Source organism: Heliangelus exortis, chromosome 10, assembly GCF_036169615.1.
Source record: "Heliangelus exortis chromosome 10, bHelExo1.hap1, whole genome shotgun sequence".
In the NCBI taxonomy this organism is placed as follows: domain Eukaryota; kingdom Metazoa; phylum Chordata; class Aves; order Apodiformes; family Trochilidae; genus Heliangelus; species Heliangelus exortis.
In genome coordinates, this window is record NC_092431.1 from 1,733,328 (window position 1) to 1,760,606 (window position 27,279).

General features: G+C 41.6%; 1 protein-coding gene across 2 annotated transcripts in view; it reads right to left on the minus strand.

The window, feature by feature from the left end:
• The window catches only part of ATRN (attractin), a 151,665-nt gene that overhangs the window by 48,681 nt on the left and 75,705 nt on the right, over nt 1-27,279 (minus strand). The window contains exons 17-25 of one of the 2 annotated variants that reach the window (XM_071753148.1): nt 26,935-27,120; nt 25,342-25,575; nt 24,549-24,686; nt 19,387-19,480; nt 18,407-18,459; nt 16,733-16,827; nt 16,155-16,233; nt 15,577-15,734; nt 5,552-5,667 (exon numbers count right to left, since the gene is read on the minus strand). In XM_071753148.1, the coding sequence (XP_071609249.1) occupies nt 5,611-5,667; nt 15,577-15,734; nt 16,155-16,233; nt 16,733-16,827; nt 18,407-18,459; nt 19,387-19,480; nt 24,549-24,686; nt 25,342-25,575; nt 26,935-27,120 (1,094 nt within the window). In that variant the 3' untranslated portion in view covers nt 5,552-5,610. Of the gene's footprint in view, nt 1-5,551; nt 5,668-15,576; nt 15,735-16,154; nt 16,234-16,732; nt 16,828-18,406; nt 18,460-19,386; nt 19,481-24,548; nt 24,687-25,341; nt 25,576-26,934; nt 27,121-27,279 lie in introns of those variants that run through there. The other variant, XM_071753147.1, reaches the window with a different exon arrangement.

Here is a 27,279-nt window from a genome sequence, read left to right on the forward strand (position 1 = left end):
GGCTTCTTGCAAACATTGGAATTGGCTGTTCAGGTTTTTTCTCAACTTCTTGAATTCTGGTGAATTTTTATATGAAAACTCACTCTTCAGACAAAAGTTAAAACCAGGCTATTTCATGATAAAAGCAGTTAAGCTCAGGCAAATTACTATCATCAATAGGAGACAAAGGCTAGCAACATTAATCACTTCTAGCTGTAAAAAGCTCCACAGAATTCAGTCATAGAAAAGAAGCTCCTTTAAACTATTTTCAGGGTTTAAAACCAGAATCGAACTGTCAAGACTCTCCCAACCTCTCATAATGCCTGCAGACAAAAATCTTTACTTACCCTTGGCCCCTAAAAATCTAAGTATTGGCAAGATGTCCAGCTGCAAACCTTTGAATGCAAATTTTATGCTTGGAATACAAAAGGAAAAGTCTAGAAAAGAGCTATTTTGTCACAGTGCTCCTGCCCCAAAACAACTCTTTCTTCCAAAGTGCTTTTTTTTCACCCAAGAAGGGATTTCTTGTTGCTTGTAAACTCCTGTCCACATCTCACTTTGAAGACTGAGCTATAGGTTTGGGAGAAATCACTTGAAAAGGGATTCTTGGAGCAATCCTGGATGCTGCTTTTTTAATCCCAGAGCCTCCAAGCAATGGTACCTTCCTCAAGCACAACAAAAAAACATGTCATTTCTACTTCAAATGTTCAACTGAAGGAAAAAAACACTTTGCTGGGAAAAAAATCCCAATGAAATAAAATCCCTTGTTAAAAAAATAAAGAAAGAAAACTGCACATTTTCTACTGCTGACAAAAAAGAGGAGACTTCTTCAAAAACCTCTATAAACACCTTCCATTCCCACCCCCTGCCATGGGCAGGGACACCTCCCACCAGCCCAGGGTGCTCCAAGCCCCATCCAACCTTCAACACTGCCAGGGAAATCCATGTCACAGAAAGAATAAAAAGAAAGAATAAAAAAGGCTGCAAGCTGCAGCTGAGAATAACATTTTGATTATAGAGTGAGTTTTCTTCCCACCAAGAGAGTCTTTTAAGAGGAAAATGTTGAGAAAAATATTCCTTATTTTAACTGGATTTGAATGTGACTGCATTTGTATGTTGCAAATTTATATGTGATTGCATCAATCATTCTGGAGATGAGGCAGTGTTGAGCTACTTTGCAAAAAAACATTGGGTGGGTTTGGGTTGGGCTGGGTTGGGTTGGATTGGGTTGGATTGGGTTGGATTGGGTTGGATTGGGTTGGGTTGGGTTGGATTGGGTTGGGTTGGATTGGGTTGGATTGGGTTGGATTGGGTTGGATTGGGTTGGATTGGGTTGGGTTGGGTTGGGTTGAGTTGGGGTGGGTTGGGTTGGGTTGGGGTGGGTTGGGTTGGGTGGGGTTGGGTTGGGTTGGGGTGGGTTGGGGTGGGTTGGGTTGGGTTGGGTTGGGTGGGGTTGGATTGGGTTGGGTTGGGTTGGGTTGGATTGGGTTGGGTTGGGTTGGATTGGGTTGGATTGGGTTGGGTTGGGTTGGATTGGGTTGGATTGGGTTGGATTGGGTTGGATTGGGTTGGATTGGGTTGGATTGGGTTGGGTTGGGTTAGGTTGGATTGGGTTGGATTGGGTTGGGTTGGGGTGGGTGGGGTTGGGTTGGTGTGCTGGGATTCTGGTGGGGACCAGAGGGGGGATTCTTGTGTAAGGTGCTGGCACCTCCCAGCTCCAAAATCTGGACCTGCTCCTGGCCAAGTTTAAGCCCATCAGAGATGGTGGCTGTGCCTCTATGATTTACAGATTTAAGAAGGGGAAAACCAAGCTGCTAGAAGAGCTCCCAGCAGGGTACAGAGGGAACAATGTCTGAGCAGATCCCAAGGTTCCTGAAGGACTGTGCCATGAGAGGGGACCCTGCCTTGGAGCAGCCAAAACTCAGGTGTCACAAAGTGACCAAAACCCCCCCAATCCCTGTCCCCCTGGAGGGGAGGAGGTAGAGATACCAGAACCAAAGCCATTTGGGCCCAAGAAGAAAGATCCAAGGGCAAGGTAAAGATCCACTTTGGTTTTCTCTTTGCCTTGCTCTGATTTGATTGGTGACAAATTGATCACCAGGCTCAGTTCTGACACCATCTGCCTGCAGGATAAGTTCTGTTCCTCACCATACAAAGTATTTTTGGAGAGTTTCAGCACAGAAAAAATAATAAAATAAAAAAAAAAATAAAAACTTTAGCACATGGCAGCTCAAATGCTCTCTCAGATCCTGGAAGTCCAGCAAAAAAATGATTGAGCTTTACAGTCAACAATTCCCTGTGTGCCAAAAGCTTCAAAGGAATAGAAGTAGTTTTCCTAAAGAGCTTTGTGTGTACACAAGAAGGAATCAAGAACAGAAAGAAAAGCAGCTAAATAGATATTAGCAATTTATTTATTTACCCTTTTATTTAGGCTGCCAAAGAGCTGGCAGATGGAAACGGGCAAAACCTCCTGTCTTGGATCATTTCTCACCACTCTGCAAGACAGAGCTGGGTCTGAGTGGAGAAAAAGCTCTGTCTCCATCTCTGAGGAAGCTGTGATTTCCAAGGATCATCCAGGATGAGAGATTTAAATTATCAGTATTTATCACAGCAGATCCACAACACGCCAGCCACGGAAGTCAGCAGAATTTCTAAGGATTTTACACCCTTAATAAAGCAGTAAAATAAGTATATATATATATTTCTGTACTATCTACAGAAACTTTATGTGCAGCTCGAAGGAAAATGAGTATATGTTTATATAAATAACCAAATAATACCATCTTTTAGTGACAACATTTCTCACATTATTACACACTAATGGAGCCACATGCTGGTTCAAACCTGGTGCTGTGTTACTCTGTGAAGTGGCAGCAATAAAAAAACCCCACAAGTTTACTTTCAGCAAACTCCCTATTTGCAGGGAGAAAAAAACGAAGACAGAACAACCCAGAACTCATGCAATAATTTAAAAAAAAATCATAACTCATAAATTAATCATTTTTTTTAAACGATACACTCACACAGTTATAAAATAAAATGCTGGGGACTTTAAAAAATGCCTTTTTTTTCCACTGTATACCCAGGAGCAGCAGAACTGGCAGCCTGATCTGTGTTTCCAACATAAAAGCAGAAGAAAACCACCAGGTACTTTGGAAGGAAACTTGATGCTGGGCTGATCAAAGGGGCTGCCTCCTTCTGCAGCATCAGTCACACTTCTGAAAGCTGGGAAGGCAGAAACCATGGGCTGGGCTGGTTTATTCATCAAGGTTTAATTTGCTGAGTGCCTCAGCTAGGATTTTGTTTTAAAAAAATCTTAATGCAAAAACAAAATAGCAGTGCTGGGTAGGGAAAAAGGAACAACCTATACATGTGCTCTTATATTAGCATTAAAAAGGGGCAGGTAGTTACCACCTAAGGCTTGTTTTTAAAACATGTATTTCACCATTTTGTCATGAGGAACTTGCCAGTAAAAACCTGAGCTGAGAAATCAATCAATCTGTCATGATTTCACTCCAGATAGTCAAAAGATTCATGTAATTTGGGTCCAGGTGTGAGAATTAGGATGCTGCCAGCCTAGCATGCAAACCTCTTTTAAGAAATAACTGTACCTGCTAATTATAATTAAGGAAAAAGGAAGAACAAAACCCCACAACAATTTAGGAAAAAAACAAAACCCGAACTCACACAAGAAAATCCAAACCAACAAAAATCCCCAATTGTCACAGAAAAATTCTCTTTTTATGCAGAGCTGTGATAGTACTTAGTGCTACACTGCCCTGACCCCACCAACACTGCTGGGAGCAACAACTGCCAACAGGGTAAAAAAAGGAAAAAGGAAAGGAAAAAGGAAAAAGGAAAAAGGAAAAAGAGAAGGAGAGGAGAGGAGAAGGAAAGGAAAGGAAAGGAGAAAGGAAAGGGGAAAGGAAAGGGGAAAGGAAAGGGGAAAGGAAAGGGGAAAGGAAAGGGGAAAGGAAAGGGGAAAGGAAAGGGGAAAGGAAAGGGGAAAGGAAAGGGGAAAGGAAAGGGGAAAGGAAAGGAAAGGAAAGGAAAGGGAAAAGGAAAGGAAAGGAAAGGAAAGGAAAGGAAAGGAAAGGAAAGGAAAGGAAAGGAAAGGAAAGGAAAGGAAAGGAAAGGAAAGGAAAGGAAAGGAAAGGAAAGGAAAGGAAAGGAAAGGAAAGGAAAGGAAAGGAAAGGAAAGGAAAAGGAAAGGAAAGGAAAGGAAAGGAAAGGAAAGGAAAGGAAAGGAAAGGAAAGGAAAGGAAAGGAAAGGAAAGGAAAGGAAAGGAAAGGAAAGGGAAAGGGAAAGGAAAGGGAAAGGAAAGGAAAAGAAAGGGAAAGGAAAGGGAAAAGAAAGGGAAAGGAAAAGGAAAAGTATTTTGATAATATAAAGTCAGAGACTGAGAGGAAAAGCAGCTTTAATAACATTCCAGGAATGGTTTGTTTTTAACTAAAGCAGACCACAGAGCCATCTGAGAGCTGTTACTTGAGAGCTGGTGGCTCTGGCTCCATGTCAGTTAACTAAACAAGCCAGAAGCTTTCTGGTTTTGTCACCCTGTGTTAGTACAGGAAATATTTTTCCCCGTGGTTTAGCCAGGCTGTATCTACTGTTGCATCTGAGTCTGCTCCTTATATTTTATTGGCAGTGCACTCTTCTCCCCTTCATTAACTCTGCTTACTGTTCTTTGACTCTTTAAATAAGCTTTTGTGTAAGGAAATATATCTGGCTCTTTTGGTAGCTGTAAAAGCTTCCCAGCAATGGCCCAGATTGCTCATTTGCTGAAATATATTTGAACTTGAGGTTTACATTTACATTCAGCAGTGGCATAACTCTTATTTTCAAGAGCCATTCAGCATGGAAATGCAGCAACCAGAAGCAACCAGCACATCACCACCATGGGCCTCACCCAGGAGCAAATCATTACCTAATACAGATTTTTCCTTCCCTAGAAATTTAATCTTGCATTTTATTTATTCATTTTTTTTATATCACACTTTCCAACCCTGAATCTTAACAAGAAAAAACACAAACCAAACCAAAAGATGAGCTTCCTTACTATTCAGACAATCCATGGGTAGCTTGAGCTCGTAGCCAAAAAAAATTTCTCATCCTAAGAAATCCTCCTGGTATCATTAAATCTGAATCACAGCCTATTTCTCTCTGTTCTCCCATAACTTCACTTATTTATGCAGCTAAAGTTTTGGAACAGCCACATCAGTAGATTTTGAATGCTATAGGAACATCTTAGAATAAACCTCCCAAACAAAGCTCCACAAGTTGCTACTGCTCATCCCCAGCACAGACAGAAAACCCCAAGATTTCAATGGTTGGATAAAAGCATAAATATCCCATGCAACAATGAAGCCCTTGGGGAAAAATCAATTTTCAAGGTTGCTGAAGCCACCACCTCTCCAGTAGAAAGGTTCTGAAGGTGTAGCACACCCTAGCAAGGGTTAACTGCCTTGGAAAAAACCTTACTTTTTAAGGAATTTTTTTTCCTTAAAATACTACTTAATATGAAAAAAGACCAACTTCTAAAAGGAGAAAAATCTCATTGGTCAATGCCAAAAATAAGAAGGCAGGAACAGATAAAAAAAAGGTAGCAGCTGTTTCATGTTTTCAAGTACCATTTAACTGCTCTGTTTCAAATCTTTCTGTCCCCAGCAGAAGATTTCAGTTTGCCTGTTCTGAAAAAAAAAATCAGCATGTAATTGCATGTCTGCAAAAGTAATTACATTCAACAGCAGATTTCTTCAGATTAACAAATTGATTTACTTTTCATTGTTTGGTGTGAAGCCAACCCCTCCCCACAGCAAGACAGATGCAGCAAAAGAGGCTGAAAAGCACCTGCAGTTATGGGCTAAATAAAGGCAAGGGACATCATTAGTAAACAACTTCAGCATTCCGTGGCTTTCAGAAAGCAAAAGAAAAGGAAGATTTTGGAAGAGCAGGGTCCCAGAGAGCTGAGGATGATTACATCTCTCTACTTAGAGCTATTCCTTATTAAAGGTGCATGAGGCAAACTGAGAACCTGGGAGAGAAGCTACGAAGATCATCATCCTCAGCACAGCTTAAAGCCTACATAATTATTTTATCAAAGCAATCACTACCTATCCATAATTATTTTATTCTCTCCAGCCAACAACAAAGACATTTTTTTCTTTCCCTTTACCCTTAGCAAGAGCTTTCATTTGATTACCCTGTGGCTTTTGATTACAGAATGACATTAATTTAGAGAAAGGCTGGAAACCTCTGTGGACCATGTCCAGTCCTCAGGGCTATTTCTGCCCTGTATCAAGTGCCTGATGTTTCCCCAGAGAGAAATCAGGGTATCAGTGTCAGCTACAAGCCCTTGCTTTTTAACTCTGGGATGATTTCTTTGCTCTATCTTATTACAGGCATTATCAAAGGCTTTTAGTTAGGCTGGAAACCTCAAAGAGGTGACCCTAGAGAGCATCCCTGCTGGCAATAAATGTCACCTGAAAGAGGTCGAAAGCCTAAAAATAAAAGGAAGGTGGAAGTGGAGGGTCTGGGATTCCTCCAGCTCTGCTTTTCAGCAGACAGGGACTGTCCCCCTCACCTGGCAGGAGCTGAGGGTACCCCAAAGCTTTCTTTGGCTGTAATCCATCACTTAAATCTGTGAGAAAACAAAAGCATCCCCATCCACGTTCCCCACCAAATGGCAAGCAGAATCAAAGCTTAATTGAAACTGGTATTAAGCTTCATGCTAATGGAGACCACCTGTTTGATGGGTAATATTGCCAAGAAATAGCAGGATGGAGGAAGAAGCAGCAAGAAGAAATTCAATCCAAAACTGCTTTAACCAAGGAGATTTCCTTTGAAAAATGAGAACTTGGGAAGATGTCAGTATTAGCATATTGTTGGGCACAAGAGCCATTAAAGTAATGATGATAAAGAGCAGAGTAAGAGCTCTGTCTGAGGATGGTGAAGACTTTTTAGGAATGTCATTCCTGGCCACTATTTCCCACTTAAATAGCCACAGCCAGCCTGAGAGGAAATGAGCCTGTTTGAATCATCCAGAGAGCCATTCTTCAGAAGATTCTCTCATTTCTAATTCATTTCCACTCTGAACACAGCTGACACCAGCAGCACAATGCTCACCATGAACTTTGCCTACAGAGGAACACAGGAAATATTGACTGATTTAAGGAAAATACACAATATTATGGCCAGCTCTACAAACCCAAATAGATGTGAAGACAGTCTCCCTTCTTACACCCCTACATATATTTTCAGCCTATCACTGTAAAGCACTGGGAAGTTTTTTTGCAGGTCAAAGGAGGGCATTATGGAAAATAATTCAACCCCAGAGCAAACCCTTGGGTTGCAACGAGAGGCAGAGCAGGAATCTTTTGACACACAGGAATAAACAGAGCTCAAGCTGCTCCCTTAGACTAACAAAGAAGCGAAGGAAAGGTCATAAAAATGCATCAAAATTAGTATTCACAGCATTTGAATCCAAGAAAAGTGTCATTTCTGAAAGCTTTGCTCAGAGCAGAACCCTGCACCCACATCTCTAGGAAATTCTGTGTGATTGCAGCAGTGCTGGAGCACCAGGACAGGAATTTTCCTTCCCAACTTGGTTGCAGTCGTCCTGACAACATCTGCACCACCAATAAATTCACAAAAATAACATAAGGCAGTGCCAGGAGGGCCCCAAAGGAAGGGAATTTATTATAAAGAGGGCACCACCCAAGAGGGTCCCACTTTCCATTGCATCCCTGGGGACAGCCACGTGGTTTCTGTACACAGAGGAGCAGGCAATGCTGTGTAACCCACCTGGGTGTGAGTATGTACACCCAGGTGTGTGAGAGCCCCCCAGCCCTGCTAATGAAAAGGTCGAGTTAATTAACAGCACTTTTGAGGCCATCCTCAATTTTCACACCTCCCTTTCACTACGGTTCCTGTGCCTGAACTTCAGGCAGCTCGCTGGAAAGCAGGGATGGGTTTAAGGGGGAGGAATTGTTTCTGCCTTTTGGTTCCCCATTTGTAGCTGCAGCAGGTGAACAAGACAGGAATTCCATGTTCTGAGTGGGTTCACAAATGTTTTCCTATCAGGGTAAAGACTGAGTTTAAAAAAATCAAGAATAACTGTGAGAGCCTGTGGTGAATTAAGACATCCACAAAATGTTAGGATGGAGGGGTTGGAAGGGACCTCTGGAGATCATCCAGTCCAACCCCCTCCCAGAGCAGGTTCACCTGGAATAAGCTGCACAGGATGGTGTCCCCAGTGCATTAAATTTCTGTGTAGAAAGGAAAAAAACTTTAGGAGAGACTACACACCCCCCCATCCCTGCCATAACCCAACTGGAGGAAGCCAGAAAAGGGCTTCAAGTTTCAGAGACTAAAAAATGCCCACAGCAGAGGCAGTTTAGCTATTTTTCCACTCCAGCCTTCATGAAATCTGAGTGGAAGGCAGCAATTTAAGTGACTTGAAGACTCCCCAGTGGTTATCAAAGACTCTGGGACTTCAAAGGGGGTGTGAGCTGGTGCAGTCCATCCCCAAGACCCCCAGGAAGCACCTGCAGTGATGCCACAAAGTCAGGGTGGCACTTTTGAAGCCAACCACGGTGATAACTTGCTAAGCAGAGGACCACACAGTGAGCATCTAAGAGGGATTTTTTGCAAATGGTGCATTTTGGATGCAAGTGATTTCGTATGCAAGAGGCTGCAAAATCTGTTTGCCTCTTTTTGTTCCTCGAAGCATTTGGCTCATAATTAACATTTATGCACATTCAAATCACAATACATCAACCTACAGGAGAGAAAGAGGGGAGGCAATTGCCAGTTAATGATTCAATTACAAACTGTGGTTTTTTCCTTAATCAGCTCCTCAGCATCTTACACACAACTCCAGACAGCAGAGATCAATGCTTCCCATCAAAAGGCTTCCCAGTGAATTTGGGGACACAATCTGGGAGAAAGCAATCTAAAATCAAACGGGACAGAATGTTAATGAAAACAAGAGCTTGGGATATGAAACAAGACAGGAACACAAGCTCAGGATGAGCCAGCAGTAAGGTGTAACAGAGCAAAAAGCTGGGGACTGCTGAGGAGGGGCTGAAGTTACCTCCATCAGCAGCTCTCATTTCCAGCCCCTGTGCATTCAGGACTCACTCACTGGAATTTGCTCCAGGTAAACACAGGGTTGTTTTAAACACTGTTAAAAAAACTGCTGACATTTACACAAATTCTCCCCATTAACTACTTGTCAGCTCCAGACCTGGAGATTCCTCTCTGGGTGAGCTGACTTGAGGCTGGATTGAAACCCACAAAATGAAGCCCTCTGAAAGTTTTTTCACTGAATTTCCTCAGCTTCTTAGCTGATGGTTTGCATTTTAGAGCTCTTTCCTAACTGAGATATATTTTGAAGGAATAACAAAGCCAACTCACAACAAATACTGAGGAAACAACAAAACAAAAAAAAAAAAAAACAGGACTGGGAAGGAGGGAATGCAAAAGATCATATTACATTCACATGACTACAGAAAAACAACCCTAACATCCACTTCTGTCCTTTTCTGAAGGGTGGAGGATAAGGGATATTTAGAGCAGTGCTTTCCAAGAAGATGAGGAAAAAAACCCAACCAGCTGGGGCTTGTACAACACTGAGAAAGTCACCATGGCCGTGCCAGATAAAGTTTGTGATTAGATGGAGCCCCAAAGAGAGAATGGAAATATTCAAGATGTGTTTGACAAGACCTTACCTGGGTTTTTAAGCAAGCTTGGCAAGCCAGGGCTGTCAAAGAACTCCAGGATACTCAGAAATCACTCAGCCAGGAGGTATTAGGAAGCAGATTGCTGTAGTTTGAAAGTTTCCTGCATTTTGCAGCTTGAAGTTCTTTTACAAAATAATCAAGGCATTAAAGAAGGCAGGGAAAGAGATCCTAAACCAATATATTTAACACAGAAAAAAACCCCAACCAAACCCAAACACCCTGAAGTGGTTTTGAAGAGAGGTGGAGCAAGAAGGGCTAAAAAAAAGAAAGGCAGAAATGAGCATTGGCAGGGACACAGCTATCTCTGACACAAAAGAGCATTTATATCCTCCAAGTCCAGATTTTAACAGGCAAGAAGAGAGGGAGAGAGAGGCAGATTTCACTCAAGGACTTCAGAAGAAAGTTTCTGCCATGAAAAAAAGTAAATATGGCTTGTATTTTAATTACTGCATAGGAAAGAGCAGAGATTTGTGAAGTTCTCTGTTGCCACATTTGCCATGTATATAAAACCACTTCTGGTTTAGATACATCTACTGTATTTAAATTGAAAATAAGCCAGGATAAGAGAGCATAGGTACAATGCCTCTTTATGATGATACTCAATGAAAAAGAATCCCAAAACACCCACAGGAAGAGCCTGAACACATGGGGAAGCTGCATGGTGACACAAAGGGAGAGAATATTGTCCAGAAGTAGCAGAGTTTCACTGACTTCATCACACTTCTTACATTAAACCCACTCTTATTTCAAAAGGGAAATTGAAAGAGGTTCTGTAGCTGCCAGAAATTTCATAACTGCAGAGAAAAGAAGTGCAGGAGATAAAGAAAAGCACTTTGCATCCTGCAACACAGTTTTAATTAATGGGTCAGTTCATCCCAGAGGACTAAACCCAACTGGAGGAGCTTTTATGCAGAGAAATAAGGGATGATGGCTTTGAAAAAGAAATAAACTTAGAAAAAAGAACTAAGGGAGGGAATATGGGAAAGGTCTGGGCAAAAAGTACTCCCAAAAAGAAAAGAGGAGCAGTCAGGAAAGCAGAGAGGTCACCCTGAGGTCTACTTTAAATCTTGGAGTTAATTCCAATCATGGATCAATTGCTAGAAAGGCTTTGTCCCCAAAATCCATACCTTGAGATATTTTCTATTTTATCTTAGTGAAGATAAAACTTCGAAGGAGAGCCAAGAGTGTCCAAAAAAAAAAAAATAAAAAAAAAAAAATAAAAAAAAAAGGAAATAAGGAAAGCAAATAGGAGAGAAAGGACAGGTAGGAACACAGATTGCAATTAAGGGCAATTGAGGGCAGCTCAATCCACCAGGGAAGATTGCACAAGACCTGAAAGGACACTGTGAGTCAAATCACACTTTTTTCCTGACTTTTGTCTAGTTTTTCTCAATAGAGCCATTACTTTTCCTAACAGCAGCTCCTACCCATCAACTCCTCTGAAAAAAAATTATCAGGATGGTGAGGAGGGAGGAGCTGCCATCCAGAGGGCCCCTGGAGAAATGGGCCAAAAGGATGTTCAACAAAAGAAAGTGCAAAGTCCTGGCCCCAGGCAGAAACAGCCCCAGGAACCAGTATGTGCTGGGGTCCATCCAGCTGAAAAGCAGCTTGGCAGGGCAGGACCTGGCCCTGGTGGGCATCAAATTGAAGCTCAGTGGAATCTGCTCACCATACAAGAGCTACACCCACAAACCAGAGCCAGCAGATTCTTCCCCATCTGCTCTACACTGGAAAGATCACACCTGGAGTACTGGGTCCACTTCTGGGCACCCCAGAACAAGAGAGAGATGGACACACAGGAGAGGTTTTGGTGGGTGCAAAAAGGACAGAGCCAGGCTCTTTGCAGTGAGGGAAGAGGCAAGGAGCAATAACTGGGTCCTTCTGAACATCAGAAAACATTTCTTGATGGGAACAGTGCCCAAGCACTGACACAGGTTGCCCAGAAATGTTGGGAAATCTTCATCCTTGGTGATGTTCAAAAGCTGCCTGGCCATGGATTTGGGCTACTCACTGTAGGTAGCCCTCTTGGAGCAGAAGCTGGCCCAGTTGACCTATGGATGTCTCTTCCAGCTCCAGGTTTCTGTAAAAAAGACTGCTGTTTGTCAGATTTAGAAATGTAAAAATGCAGACTTGGTTGTCCAATGGTTGCTGAAGGATGTAGAAGAAAACTGGTTTTATTTCACACCCAGATGATGGGTAGGTGCCAGGAAAGATGAGGTCTCCAGTGATGGGAGGTGCAATGGGCTTCCTGGAGAAGGATGGCAAAGCCACAGCAGAGTAACAAAGAACTTCTGCAAACATGAGAAAGGATGGGAAGCATTCAACACCAAGAGGTATTCAAAGAAAGGTGACAGAAAACCATAAATTCTGGGAAAAAAGTTTCTGAACTGAAGGGCGAGTTGATAGAAATCATAAGGACCATGATATCCACTGCCAGACTTCAGAAAAAAAGAGTCCCTCAACCAGTATGAGTTGATGCTATTTTTGACTTTGTTCTGGCAAGTAACAAGGACATTAAGAAGAGCTGGGGATATAGAATTACCTTGGATTGAGTGCACACAAGCACATTCATATTAAATTAAGGATAAAACGAGGTAAGTGTTGTAAGAGAATCAAAGTTCACTCTTTTTAATGGTGAGAAATTAAATAAGACACTAAAATCAAGTGGACTAAAGTGATAAGGAATGGGAAAGCAGCCATCTAATTATTTCTCTCAGGTCAAAGATGCAAAACTATTTGAAAGCTGTATCCTCAGAACAAACCTCAAAAAGGACATTAGGAACAATTAAAGAATCTATGTATTATGGAGAGGAAAGGATTCATTAGCAAGAAGCCAGCAAGTGGTACAGAGATAAAATAAGACCTGGCAAATGTCAAGCTGTGCTAGACCTCAGCAAAAGAGGAATAAAATAGCAAGAGATGTTCCAGCTGTACCTGGAAAGGAGACCAGAAAGGGAAAGGGAGGAGATAGTAGGCTGGAAGGGTAGGGAAGAGATTCAAATCAATCAGCTGCATCCCTAAAACTAAATGAAGTGTTTTCATTAAGGACCAGGGCACCAAACACAGGTGTTTAAGAGGCTGGAGGTTATAAAAAGATGCACAGCCAAGGTGGAGCCAAAATTCAAAATGTTTCCATGTGTTCCAAGTCAGGGAAAGCATCCCAGCACTCCAAAAGGAACAGCACATGAAGTGATGCCCCTGGCAGCAAGGCTGCTAAAGCAATCCACCAGCCAAATGTGGCACTCTGGAAAATTTAAAGCTCATATTTGGAAGAGGGAGGAGAATCAAGGATATTCACACTCCCCAAACCTCATTACCATGCAAAATTTTGGGACACGTTTTGAATAAAAGAGATGAGGGAGTAAATGAAAAACCCAATTCAACAAGAGCTGACAACAACAACGTGTGCAGTGCCAGCCTCTTTGGGGTTTTTTCTGCCTGTAAAAATAATTAATTGTATGGACAGCTGAGTTAATCCCAGTTTCATTAAGGATTTCAATAGACTGGGAATTCCTGGGTGAGTTAAGGTGGTGGACATCATTTCAAGGCTCATAGTTGTTTAATAGGAGAAGTTAGTTCCAGGATGGCATCTGGACAGACTTTTCTTGGCATCTTCATTAATGACAGACACCCAAAAAGAGAGAGTGCTCCCTGCACTGTGTGCTGACAAAATCAAAGGAAATCATCAATAAAAAGCTGGAAAAGAACCCCACAGAAGAACAACAAGATGATTTTGAAGACTGGAAATATTCTCCATTTTTATGATGCTATTAGGGACCAAGAAAATGCTCACTGTGAGGACTGGGAGCTCATCAATTGGAAACCAAGGATGGGAAAGACCAGGGTGTATCAGTCCCTACTAAAATGGAAAAGAACTATTAAGTGCTGCAGCCATGGGAATAACCAAAGCAAAATAATGCCATAAAAAGATCTAGAAAGCTAATTAAAGAACCTAGAGAGAGATAAAGCCATGGTGAGACCAGATCTCCATGACCTTATACACAGCTGGCCAAAGCTCTGCAAGTGAGATTAATAAAAGCAAGTGCAGAGGAAAAACAAATTGAACTGAACCTGAATAACCTGTTTCACATGACAAGATGATAAAGGTTTGTCTTGCTAAAGCCAACAAACACACACAGGAAAGGCTGAGAGAGGATGTGACCTGTCCAGATCCATCCAGGGGGAAGCAGAAGAGCAGCAGCCAAAGAGGATGGAGGGGTTGCTGATGCTCAGTAACAACACTGGCACAGGAAAGCCAACAAAAATTCACTGGAAGTACAAGCAGCAAACACAGGAGAGCTTAAGGGACAGGAGACAGTGCTGTTCTGAAACATTTACAAAGTCCTAACACTCTGCTCCACCAAGAAATAACAAATAAATAAATCCAGGTCAGGTACAGTCCAGCAAGGCTTGTGGAAATTAAACTATCAGCCAATGGAACCTGTCAAATAAAACATGATTTTTTTCTCTATTCTTGTGATTACCAATTTAATAAGAGCAGCCTGAATACTGAAATAAATTATTATGTAAGAGACCTCTGTACACAGGACATTACTTTTTCTATTGCATGCAATATTTACCTTAAAGGAAAAGAATAAGGCTTAGTACTTGCTGCTTGAGTATCCAAAAAAAGTTTTACCTTGTAGCTCTTGCAGACTCCTTCATCTCTAAAAATTAGGACTTGACAAGGAGCTAAGACTTTGCCAATTTGTACAGTAAAAAATTCTCCAGCTGGAAAAGGATTACTAATGATGCAAGTGGTATCAAAAAAACCCCAAATGCAGTCCCAAGCCAGCCTACCAAATCTATCAGTCTGCAAGCAACAAGAGAAAGTTTGTGAAGGACTTAAACCCCATTGTCTTTACCAGAAGGTAATGCAAACATTTCACAAGTAATCCTAGTTGGTTTTTTTTTTTAAAGTTCAGGAAATACCTTGAAAAATATCTTAAGGACTTTTTATCCAGCTGGGCCTCAATATTAGCACGTGCATTATCTTTGTTGGAAGTGAGTTTGTGTGGCTGACAGCTCTGAAGGATCAAGTCAAATTCATGTGAAGTTGACAGTTTTCACATAACCATTGGTTGAATAAGGGTGAAAAGAATAAATTGGTTGAATAAGGTTGAAATTGGTTGAATAAGGGTGAAAATGGAAGAATTCAGCTTCTCACATTTGACCGAGCTTCTTAAAAAGGCAGAATTCAGATTTTCAGAGCCTCATTTCAGATGGAATCCATTTCTCCTTCAAAGGGAACACCTCTATCACTGAGCATACTGTTGGTTGATGCTTAGCTCAGAGCTGGGGTGCCCCAGGTTCCCCCAAACCAGCAGCTGCCACTCTCTCTGTGGCTGCAGCCTGTGACCTGGGGGTGTTTTCTGATGCACCAACCTTCAGCCACTGCTCCTGCAGCCCCAGGCTTCCCATCAGGGTCATTCTGACACCCCAGACAACACCTGAGTTCACTGAATTAGGGGAAAAAAGGAGCTTGGTCTTCTTCTGCAGGTACCACCAGTCTTGGGCAGCACAAGGAGAAAGGGGAATGGACATTAAGAACCCTCTCCCTTTTGTTTTTTTCAGCTGTCTTCATTTTCTTCATCATAAATCTCAACACATTTGAGAACTCATTAGAAAACAACCCTGCTCATGAGCACCCATCCAGCTTTATTTCACAGGCACTGTCAGAAGATGAGGAACTTTTTTTTTTTTTTCTCCTCTCAAAAAGGAGAATTAAACCCTTTATCCCGCAGCAGGATCACACAAAGATTTGGTTCAGTTTTGACAATACAAACACACTGAACAGCCTGAGTGACAGAGAGAAAGAAAAAAAAAAGCATTTTGGAATAATTCTAGAGCTCCTACCTGTATTTTTATTGGCCAGGTGAAATTGCTGACGTAGACAAAGAAAGTGATGTTTGGGTTGTTGCGGAAATCAAATTTCTCATTGGAGAAGCTGTCCTTGTATTCCTTAATATTGGTTCTGGAAACAACTGGAATTTCCTCCCCAGCCTGCGTGCCAGCTGTTTGCAAAAAGTTCAGAAGTAGCAGGAAAAGGTATTTCAAAGCACATTTTAAGTGTGAAAAAAAAAAAAAAGGGGGGGTGGGGGTGGGCGGGGGAAAAGCACCCTGAATTTTAATGTTGTAAAATTAACTGTTCCTCTGAACATTATTTTAAGCTGCACTGGGTGACCAAAATCACTGCATGCCAAAACACTGCATTACTAAAAATCACATTTACACCTTCATTGTTTCCAATATTAATTTGGAAAAGCAGTTCTTTCCTTTTTCACATTTTACCTCTGTCCCCAGGCCCAGAACTTAAGAATGCTACAGGAGAAGTTTATAGGTTACCAAGAAGAGTTTTCCCAATTAAATTTTTATTTGGCAGAAACTGATGACTGAAACAAACTACCAAACAACTCAGATCACACTCCTTTTACCTGCAAAACTTGTCGACCAAGTAATGTTGAGGTTGAAGTTTTTAGATGCATTGATAAACATGTCCAGGTCTCTGTTTTGCTAGGGAGGGGAAGGAAAAAAAAAACAGAAAAGAAAACCCATTTTTAGGATAACAACTTTGCTGTACTGTTTCCTAGCAAATCTCCACCGAAAAATAAAAAATCTTGGAATTTATTATTCACATGAAGTAAATACATCAAGCAAAAACCTATTTACAGTTCCTGAAAGCAGTGTTCTCCTCCCCAAGGAAAGCATAACAAAATAAGTCATGGGCATGGAATAAACCAGGAAAAATTGAGATATAAGGTAAAGCAAAGCACCAAGCAAAACCAGAGGTGCTCAGAGAACTGTAAAGAGCCAGCTGGGACCCCTGATAAAATTTTACCATAAAGGTTTGAAACTCTGTGGCCAAGAGAAGCTCAGAAAGTTCTGGGTGCTTCACGTTGTAACCTACACCTGGAGCCCTTCAGAACTGCAGCAATCCATCACCTCCATAAACCAAAAGATGCCCAACATAGACCCAAAAAGATGAAATTTAAAGGGAAAGTAGAAAAAATACCTCTTCAGGTGTTGCTACAAAATTGATTGCTGTGTAATAGCGATCATCCTCTTGAGAAAGGCTGAAGGTGAACTGATAGTCAATGAGCAGGGTATCTGTAAGGAATGCAAGGAGAAATTGATCCCATGGCTTGGAACAAGACAAAACTTCTGCAAAGCAAGGCAGGATGTCACTACAAAATGTTTCTTGCACTGAGGACACAAGGTGGAGTCATCCTGCTGGTACAAATCACTCCAGCCTGTGTGTGATCCCACACAAAAGGGACAAAACCCCTGAGCTGAGCCTAAATTCCACTTGCATTCTCCAGACAACACCCTCCAGCCTTAATTTCAATACCCATACACTGTAAAGCATGCCAAGACATTTATTTTTCCACCCTGTAACAACTCCACCTGCTAAGGGAACACTGGTAAAATAAACCTGAATAATACACTGACTGAACAATACACTGAATAAAACACTGAATAATCCCCAAAGTCCCATGCATGGGAGGTCTCTGTAATATCACTGGACTGCACAGCAAGGATTTCTATGGAGCAACCACTTGTCAGTGATCCAGATGCCATCCCAGTCCTGCTCACACTGTGCCTGGGACTGCCAGGACCATTTTTCACTCTATTCACATGCCCCCCTTTGCTTGTGCTGCACTAAATCTGGGCAGTCACCTTGCTGTTAATTGATAGTGCATGGCCAGCTTTGGCAATTCATCCACCAATCTCCACAGCCTTTTATAAAAATGCAGCATTTTATGACTTGCACATATTCCCAAACCCATGCAGAGATGTTCCAAGCAATAATAAATAAGATGCTGGACACCAGGTGTTAGTTTTCTTTTCCTGTCTCCTAGAGACCTCTTGTTGGAAAGACACAAGCTCAACAACTTTCTGATGCCTGTCTTTCCCTCCTTTTTGCCCATTTTACTGCTCTTGCCACTGGCAGCAATGAATTAGATCATCCTTGGAAAAGCCACCAGTGCCCTTCTTTGGCTGAACCAGCAGAATTCAATTTGCTAAAAGCAGCACGCTGGTAATTTCTGTGTTGCACAAAAAAACAAACCAAAAAAAAAAAAAATACTATTTGAGACTTGCATCTTGATGTAATTTAAGATTACATCTACCCATGCCTGCCAGTGTGCTGATTGCTAATATTTGCAAATAGAAGCTGGAGAGATTCCATTAAGCAATCTGAATCTTGGCAGAGGATCTTCCTCAGTTGCATGGGAATCCAAACTCCTCAGTTCAGAGGAGATGTGGCAATTTTGAAACCTTACCCCCTACTTTTACATGGAGCAGGGTTTTTTAAAAGCAGTATTTTGCACTTAAAAAATAAAATAAAAAAAAAAAAAAGAAGCCATGCTTTGGTTTGAACTCGTTAGGTAGGTATTTTAGAGTATGCTTCAGAAGAGCAGATTTAATATCAAAGTCGTGTGAAAAACATTCAGGAGTTTGTTCTGCAAGATCCAATCATCACACACACCTTATCAAGAAGAGAATTTTCACTCTCTTTAAACAATACTTTTGTGAAAACTGGAGCTTTTTAAAACTATCTTTTAGTCCTTCCTTTAATCCCCTATATTTCAAACAGATGCTGAGGCAACTAAAACCAGTTTTAAATATGATATTTTGAACTTCAAAGACATTTTTTATCTCCAAACAAAATCCCAAGAGTACTCACAGTAACACGTTCCTTTAAGTGGATTTCCCTGATACCTATTTTCGACTTCACACCTACAAAGAATAAATTTTTTTTAATAAGTGGATTTTTTTTTTTTTACAGTTCTGTTTATTTCCAGACACCAAAAAAAAAAAAAAAAAAAAAAATCAGAAAGCACCACCCGTGTTGATAATGCTATACCATTAAAAATAAAAGATGCATGTTTAAGCTATACTGGACTGCTGAAGAAATTCCATGCAAGTCAAACTTGTCTGCAGTACAAATGAAATATAAAATTCTGGATATTAACCTAAGCATGTACTTGGAATGTATTAGCCCTTCACAATGCATGGAACTGAATTACTACAACAAAAAACTTAAGTTTCCATTTACAGCTATTCCAGGATCTAGTTCTCTAAGCATTTACTCATCAGAGCAATACTTTAAAAATAAACCTGGCAGTGAAATTATTTGGAATGAAATTATTTCCACTAACATTACACTAAACACATTTCTGTTACGTTACAGAGGAACCTCCAGCAAATTTGTTGCTCTGAAACTGCTCCATTAAAATGCTTGAATGTCAAAGTCTGACTTCAGATATATTTACACTCCCCCAGAACAGCATCAGAGAGCAGAGACAGTAAAAATTTACCAACTGCAAAGGAACAATTGAGGGATAAAGCAAAGTGGTGTGTATAGTCCTGGGGGGGGAAGGGATGGGGGTGGTGAAAGGGGCATTATTTTTTTCCCCCCATCCCTTCTGCATGGCATTTCCAGTTGAAATGTTCTTAAAAATGGAAATTTTCAGGAAATCATTTTGTTCATGTTTTCCCCCCAGGGGAAGCACAGCTGGCTGCACCCTCAATGGAGCCACTCGACTGTCAGCAAGAAAGGATGAGCAGAGCCCTCAGAAACAGAGTCATTAAAAAATGTAAAGTGTTCCATACCAGCGTGTGCTTGGCCTTTGGATTGCCAATAAGAAAGGGAAATAAACTCACAGTTGACACTCATCTCCTTTTATTCCCTTGGTGGTGCAGAAACATTTCCCTGTGTTTGTGTTGCAGACAGACGCGTGCCCGTTGCACTTGCAAGCTGTTGAGCAGAGATGGGGGGGGGGAGGAGGAAAAAAAAAAAGATGCAATGTTGAATGGAGGAAGAGAAACAGATTTGAAAGCAATTAAGTCCTTTAGTTGCCAAACTGAGACACGTCAACAATTAGAGTGCATGTGAAACCCCATTTGGTGCTCTTTGGGTTTCTCTGTGATACAGAAGGAGGGCAAAAATAGAACCATGTGTCAAAACAGAATGAGTGCAGGCTTCAGGAATGAGGTGTTGTATGAAATCATCATCAGACTGTGCTTTTTAGCCTCCAAAATTTATTTGGCTTCCTCTCTAGTTGTTACATAGCACTAGGGATATCATAACTGGTAAGAAAAAGGAGACGTTTGGAACAGTTTGGGGCTGGCGAACTCAACCCAAACTCTTGAGAGAAGAATTTTTGCAAATAAAGCAAAGCTCGTGATGCTTTTAGGGCTTTTTTCTAGAAATAAAGAGGCCTTTGAGAAAATAATGTCATTGTCAACAATGTCAGGGTGTCTGCAGCTGGTGCTAGGAGTTTGCTGTTCATGGGGGCAGTGGTTTAGGGTGCATGCCCTGATAGATTTTAGGATTGCTTGAGCCTGAATGGCACCGAGTCACATCAGTACAGCCTGAGACTTCCTCAGATTTGTGCTATGCCCAAAATAAATGAGGTCATAAACTCAGAGCCTGCTCAAGATACAAACCAAGGTTTGACACTGGGGACACATACAGGAGATTCAGTTCAAAAGAACTCTCTGGGTTCAAACGAAAATGGTGATGGTGACATGCTTTGAGACCTTTGTTCATAAAGAAATAGAGAAAATACATGCAAAAAAACCCCAAAACTAAAACAACAGAATCCCAGAATGTCTTTGGTTAGAAGAGACCTTCTAGATCATCCAGTCCAACCTTTGACCAACACTAAGCTCACCACTCAACCATGTCCCTAAGGACCATAGTCCAGACCATTTAAATACCTCCACACCACCCTGAGCAGATTATTCCAACGTCTGACAACTCTTCCAGAGAAAAAAATGTTTCCTAATATCCAGCCTAAACCTCATCCCTGGCTTAGCTTGCATCCATTCCAAGCAGTTTCCTTTGCTAGAATCTGCACTATGAAATTTTGCTTGGAAGGTCAGTGCCTTCTTCAAGTTGTTCCAGCAACAAACTGGAAGCTGCATTCATCTGGAGGTGTGCAAGGGAGAAGGTACAGGGTAAGAAGGGAAAAAAATACCCAAAGAGAAGTTCCCTTATTTGTGAAAATAACATTCTTTAAAGTCTGGTGCCTCCTCACTAAGAAAACACGTGGCTTCTCCTTCAGAAGCCACGTGCCACTCAGTATACCAGGAGTTTCTTAGACATGAAGTCCCCATCCTGAATATCCAACCTTGGACCTTATTTTATGAATCCTTTGGATGTAATTTTTCTATCAGTATGTAAAGGAAGCTATATTGTATCAGGGACACTTAATTGTGCTTCCCAGAGGTGGATGAGTGGTTTCCTAGCAGCAACACGGAAGAAAATTATGAAGAAGCATAAAGGCTGATTGTGGGAACATGGAGACTGAGTGAAGATTTGACAAAATAATTGTATTCTGCAAAGCAAACACACATCTCATTAGTGGCACTTAAAAAAAATAATTCTTAATATTACTGAGAACACATTGTACTGCTTTCCTTATGGTTTGAGAAAGGTAAGCAAAGCGAATTATGATCCCTGTTCCACACTAACACACAGAAGAATGAGGAGAAATTTTCAATTTTGTGTTTTTCAGATACAGATCACAGTATCTTGAGGGCTAACATCAATGCTTCCTCCCCCTGCTCTTTAGCTATGTGCTGCTCAAGGAGACTGAACACTCAAACACCTCTATTTAAAACACTCTTGTTTATTTATCCATTTTCCTCCAAGCTCCCTAAGTAGAAAGGAATTAATTAAAGGAATATGCACAAAGGGAAATTTTCTCGTGGCTTTTCAAACAGCTGGGAAGTTTGGAAACAAACTTGACAAAATGAACCAGAGACCTTTGCTGGAGTCTGAACAGGAAAACTGCCCTCCAGATTCTGATGCTGGAGCAGAAAGATAAAATTACTAGAAAAGGCTTTTTAACTGCAAAGCAAGGTTGGCAATATGATGCTGAACAACCTCCCAGCAAGTCTCCTTCCACCTTCTTCACCAACCATGGGCCACAGACTCACTGAGAGATGCTCATGGGCAACTCTGCTCCTCTTCCTACATTTCTGGTGGTCCAGCTTCCTAACAGCACCTGCATCACTCACCTGCCCAGCACCATTTTTCCATGCTAAATGTTTAATTGTCCTCCAAAACCCTCCTCCAAAGCCCTGGGAGGGGGAAGAGGCAGGACCACACCACCAGCAACTGCTCCACAGAGGCTCTCAGAAGTGCTGCCGAGGCAGAAATCTGATTTCAGGCATAATAGCACCTTCAGCTCTCTTGCAAATAACTTCCTTATCTACAGCCAGCATATTTTCATGGGAAACTTTAATCAGAAAACTTAAAAAAAAAAAATCCTGAATGCAGAGAAAGCACCTTGCAGCTATTTTTACATTTGATGTGCTGCATTCCCAACCCTGCCTGATTAACACTGCTCCGAGTTGGACACTTCCTAAAAGTAACTGCTGAGGAGTGATTTACCCACCATTTCCTTATTATCTGCCCAGCTCTGCAAACACCAGTGCCTATGATGATATCCAAACAGGTCTTTCAGGGAAATAACTGCAGCTTGTTAAAATTTTTTCAACACAAGAGATATAGCAATGGTCACCTGCCCGGAGGAGCAGGAAAAGGCATTTTATTCCATCCACTTTTCTTATTTTCCCCTGTTTTTTGAGCCCCATCACTACCACTTCCAGCTCTCCCTGTTTCAAAGGCAACAATGAACCTAATAGTGTCACTCAAACTCCTGCTGGCTCAGCAGAATGGAAAATACCAAACTTCCAGCACTAAGTATTTGCCAGTTTGAGGATATTTATGGTCCCGACACTGCTGGGGTCATTGGGATGCTGCTGCACATCCAAGGATTCAACACATGGATGCTTGAGTCCTGCTCAAGTGTGACCATAGGCTCTAAAAAAAAAAAAGAGCAGCACAAAACATGGTAGACACATGCAAAAAAGAGGGAAATCACAGGACTGACAGGAAAGGAAGGAGGGACCATGGGTGAGAGGACAGAAAAACCACGAGTTGGTTCTGCTGCCCACCAGCCAACCTTTAGCTGAAGAATTCCCACCTGGAAACTTTTTCATGGAGCAAAAATCCCTGCAGTTGCTGTGGCTGCATCAGATAGGATGCTTTCCTCTCACTTTCCCTCTCCTGAGCCACCTCAGTCTTTCTGCCCAGCTTCTTTTGCCTTCCCAGTAAATAGCATTAAATCACAGCAAATTAAAAACCTGGGCCCAAAGCACTTGAGAGCAAAGCACTTTTGACATGAGCTACTAGTTTCATCAGATAACCAATGAATGCTGTTCCACAGTCTCTCAACACATTTTCTAATTTCTTTTTTTCAGGCATCTGGATGACTTTGGTCTATCATTCATTATCTCCACAACAGAACTATTTTGGGGCAATCCTCATGCGAAAGACCCCGCAGTAACTTCCTCTCTATTTCCACACACACACAGAAAAGCAGCAAATATCAAAAGGTACTTTGTGATCCAATGATTAAACCTGAATGCTCTGAGTAGAATTAGACATTTTTTTCAGGCCGACTCGGTCTCAGTTTATTCATGCCTGCAATTCAAATTATCTCCACATGAAATGAGGGGAAGAATATTTAATCTTGCAGATAATGTTCTGAAATCAAGTGTCAGAGTTCCACCTTTCCCTTTGTACCTGTGCTGCTCTGCTGCCTCTTGTAATTTTATGTCCCAGCTACTACAACACCTCTTTCTCTAAGTAAAGCAGCCTTGTCCCTCTCTGTGATCTTTTCACCTTCTATCTGTCCACTGGGAGGTTCTTCACAGCCTCAACCACCACCTACTTGTTGGGTGGTTTTTATTTTATTTTATTTATTTTATTTTATTATTTATTTTAAATATATGGGACATTTTTGTTCCAACTACTGGCTCATCTTCATCTAAAACATTGATGTCACTTCCAGTCAAGTATCAACTTCCACATCTTTTCTACTGGATCAGCTCCACACTTGGAAGGAGCAACTCCAAGTCTTCAATGTCCCCTCATTAATCCCCTTTCATTTATTTCTTTTGGGATGCCTGCAGAGCACTTCATGGAAATACTGATGCTATTCTGACACCAAACAATGTTATTTGTGTGCAGTCTCTTCCATCCCTGTATCTAATGACATCTCTTCACCTAAAATTCCATCAAAGGAGCAAGAAGCACCTTCCCTGGCATCTGCACATCACCCATCACAGCTGGACTCAGATTTACCACTGGTCTCCCCATGCTACACCACAAAATTCACATTAATTCAGAATAATGTTGCAAGGTTCAAGGTCAAACCCTCAAACCTTACAGGTTCATTTCCCTGTATTGCCTGTATCAAGCCTTTAAGAAAGATTTTTCCCCCTGGATCTTGCACAACTGGAAAATATTCTTTGTGCCCAAAGAGTCCCCAAGCAATTGACAAACTTAAAATGCAATTTTAACAAGCATCACCTAATCCTCTGCTGAAATCCAGCCAACTCCTCAGTGAAATATGGCAAGCCTTTTATGAGGCAGACAATTATAACAATAAAAGTATAACTCATTAGCCAAACGTAATAGGAGGTGGAATTTAGATAAGAAGAAATTTGTTCAAGACATTGGGATTACCACTGTTTCTTTTCAAATCAGGGTCATCCAACACTAAAATGCACACATTTTTCACTCTGGCCATCTAGACTTTACAAAAGAGGTTAAAAAAAAAAAAAAAAAAGTCCAAGAATTTCATCAAGCAGTTTCCCTATCTTTGATCTGAAGAAGCAAGAATTGCGTCTTGCTGGCAGGAAAGAAAAAACTGTATTATTAGGATATAATTTCAGGTCAGATAGCAGAGGAATGAGTAAAGAGCAAGAAATATCAAAAGGTTTGAGCAGAGGAAGGCATCACTTACGCTGACAGGTCCCTCCATTGGTGGGGTCCCCGTAGAAGCCTGAGATGCAAGTTTCACAGTGCTTCCCAGTTGTCAGGTTTTCACACTTCTCACAGATGCTTTCATTTACACACTTACTGTGCCCATTGCACTGGCAGGCTGAAGGAAAGAGAAGAGGCTGAGCTCAAAGAGAGTTCTTCATGTCAAAACCTCAGCAGTTTGTGTTCTGCAGAGCCTGAGTGAAATCATCTCGTGACCTTTCCAAAGAGGTTCTTGAACATCTTGCTGGAGATACAGGAACTCGAAGCGTGTGTTAAAAAGCTGGAATTTAAACTCCAAACCACTAAATGTCTATTCAGCAGACAGGACTGGAAGGAGGTGGTGGGACAGATTGATGAGGAGGAATAGGGAAGAAAGGGTTTAGCAGCAGGCCAAGTAATTTTATTTTATTTGGTGCCAAAACCATAGTTTTAGAATCACCCTGAGCATTACTAGCAGTTAAATCAGCCTACAAAAAAAAAACTGCTTTGCCTTCCAACAGCCCTAGCCCAGGTAAATAAACAAAAGTTTAAAACTCAGTAAAGGTTTGTAGGGAAAGGAAAAATTCCTCTAGAGTCCTGCACAGCCAAGCCTTCATGCAGCAAAGCTCTGCAGGCACCTGCACAACTCTTCCATTTTAAAATTTTTTATTTTTTTTTTCCCAGCTCCTTTCCTCCCTCCACTGAGAGGAGCAACCACAGACATCCCCCCAGCCCTCAGCACTCTCTCCCCTTGCATTTGACTGTCTGAACAAATAAACATTTTCCTCATTTACCTGGGCACTGAATAAAGGACCAGTTATAGGTGTTCTCCAGAGGGCACATGCTGATGTTGAGCACAGGCTCCAGGCTGTGTTTCCCAGCTCCAGCTGGGGTTGGCATCTTGACTGGTCCCCTGTAAGAGCCCTCGATGCATTTCCCTTTCCCAGTGTTGCTGGGATCAGTGCACCAGCCACAGCCAGGCTGCTCCAAGCAATGAGCACACGTGCAGTAGCCTGAGCAGTTTTCAGCTATTAAAAAAAGAAAAACAACAACCCCCAAACCAAACATCAAATTCTGGAATAAATCAGTGCCCTAAAACAAAGGTGACAACGAACCCAAAAATCCCTGCATGTCTACTGTGACCTGAAGTATTTAGCCTGCCAAATCTGTAAATATTTATTCTGATTTTCATAGTAATAGGTATGTGTGTGGATATATATATATATATAAAAGATGAGGAGGCTTTCTATCTTGATGTTTAAATTGACAATATCTGCCTTTAAAAATAAAGAAAAATAATCTTTTCCATTATTTCAGCCTACTCATCTCCTGCCTGATGCTTCCCCCACCTTCAGACCTCAGCAATATGGGAAGCTCACTCACTAATTTTATCCATCCTTTATTTTGCAGCACTCTGTGCTACTCAAGCTTATTCCCATCAGCTTCCAAAACTTTGTGGGGCAACTCAGCAACTCAATTTCCCTCCTGAGGAACATACACACTCCTTCCCTCTGCTACCCCAAAAGCTTTCCTGATTCCATGCTGAGCTCCTAAAGAATTTAACATAAATAAAAATGATCTCTAAAACTCGTTGTTTGCTTTTTAAATTTCTAGACTATTTCTCCACGGTTTGAAAAGAGAAAGCATTATTCCAAGGCAACAAAAATACATTGCTCACATCTACCTAAAAGGCATAAAAAAAGGAAATAATTTTTTTAGAATAAGTTAGAAGTTCCTACTGTGGCTTGTATGCAGACAATACTTCAGAATAAAACAGTCATGTAAAACCTAATTGGGAACTGATATAGACAATCTAATACTAAATTACATGGCTCTATATATGAACAAAAGATGTAGAGGAGAGATACAAAAAGAAGTTAATCATATGAAATTATGGAACAATTTATTTGAAGGGTAAGCACTTCAATAATGAAGTAAGTATTTCTCTGAGGGGGATAAAAAAAGTGGAGATTTCATCATCTGCCTTCAAAGCCTTCACTATCTGCCATTCTGTTGAATTGCTGGCTCCTGGAACCAGGACCTCATCCTATTTAACACTTCACATGAGCCAGGAAGGGGCTGCACACACAGAATCCTTGGCAAAGACCTCCAGGATCAAATCCCAACACCACCACCCAACCGAACCATGTCCTGAACTGCCACATTTTTTAACACCTCCAGGACAGCCTGTCCCAATACCTGTCCACTCTTTGAGTAAAGAAATACTTCCTAATCTCCAATCCAAACCACACAAAGCTCCTGGGCTCTTTTTCTTGGTGACCCCCCCTGGACACCATGACCCCAACGTGCAGCGCTTGACGTCTTCTGCTCGGAGAACGTCACAAGACTCCAACCTTGCTTTTCAAAACCCAAAAGCCATTACTCACGGGGACAACTGCTCATGGTGTACCACTCCATGCACTGCCCATAGGGGAAGGAGGCCACGTAAGCATTGGAGTCCACACACTGCTTCATGTTGCTGCACCACATGCACTCGGAGCTGCCGCTGGTGCACTCCCCGCAGAGGGTGCGCAGGGCGCAGGGCGTGCGGCACTGCTTGGCACTGTGGTTGGCTGTGGGGACAGGAGGACAAGAGGATCAGTCTGCTGCCAGAAAAATACAGGCAAACAATCCCCCAGATAGAAAGGCAGAAGAGGAAAAAAAAAGCCCTGTCTGATATTCAGGCTGCAAAAAATAAAAAAGAAATGAGAAAAACAAGCAGCTCGATCGCA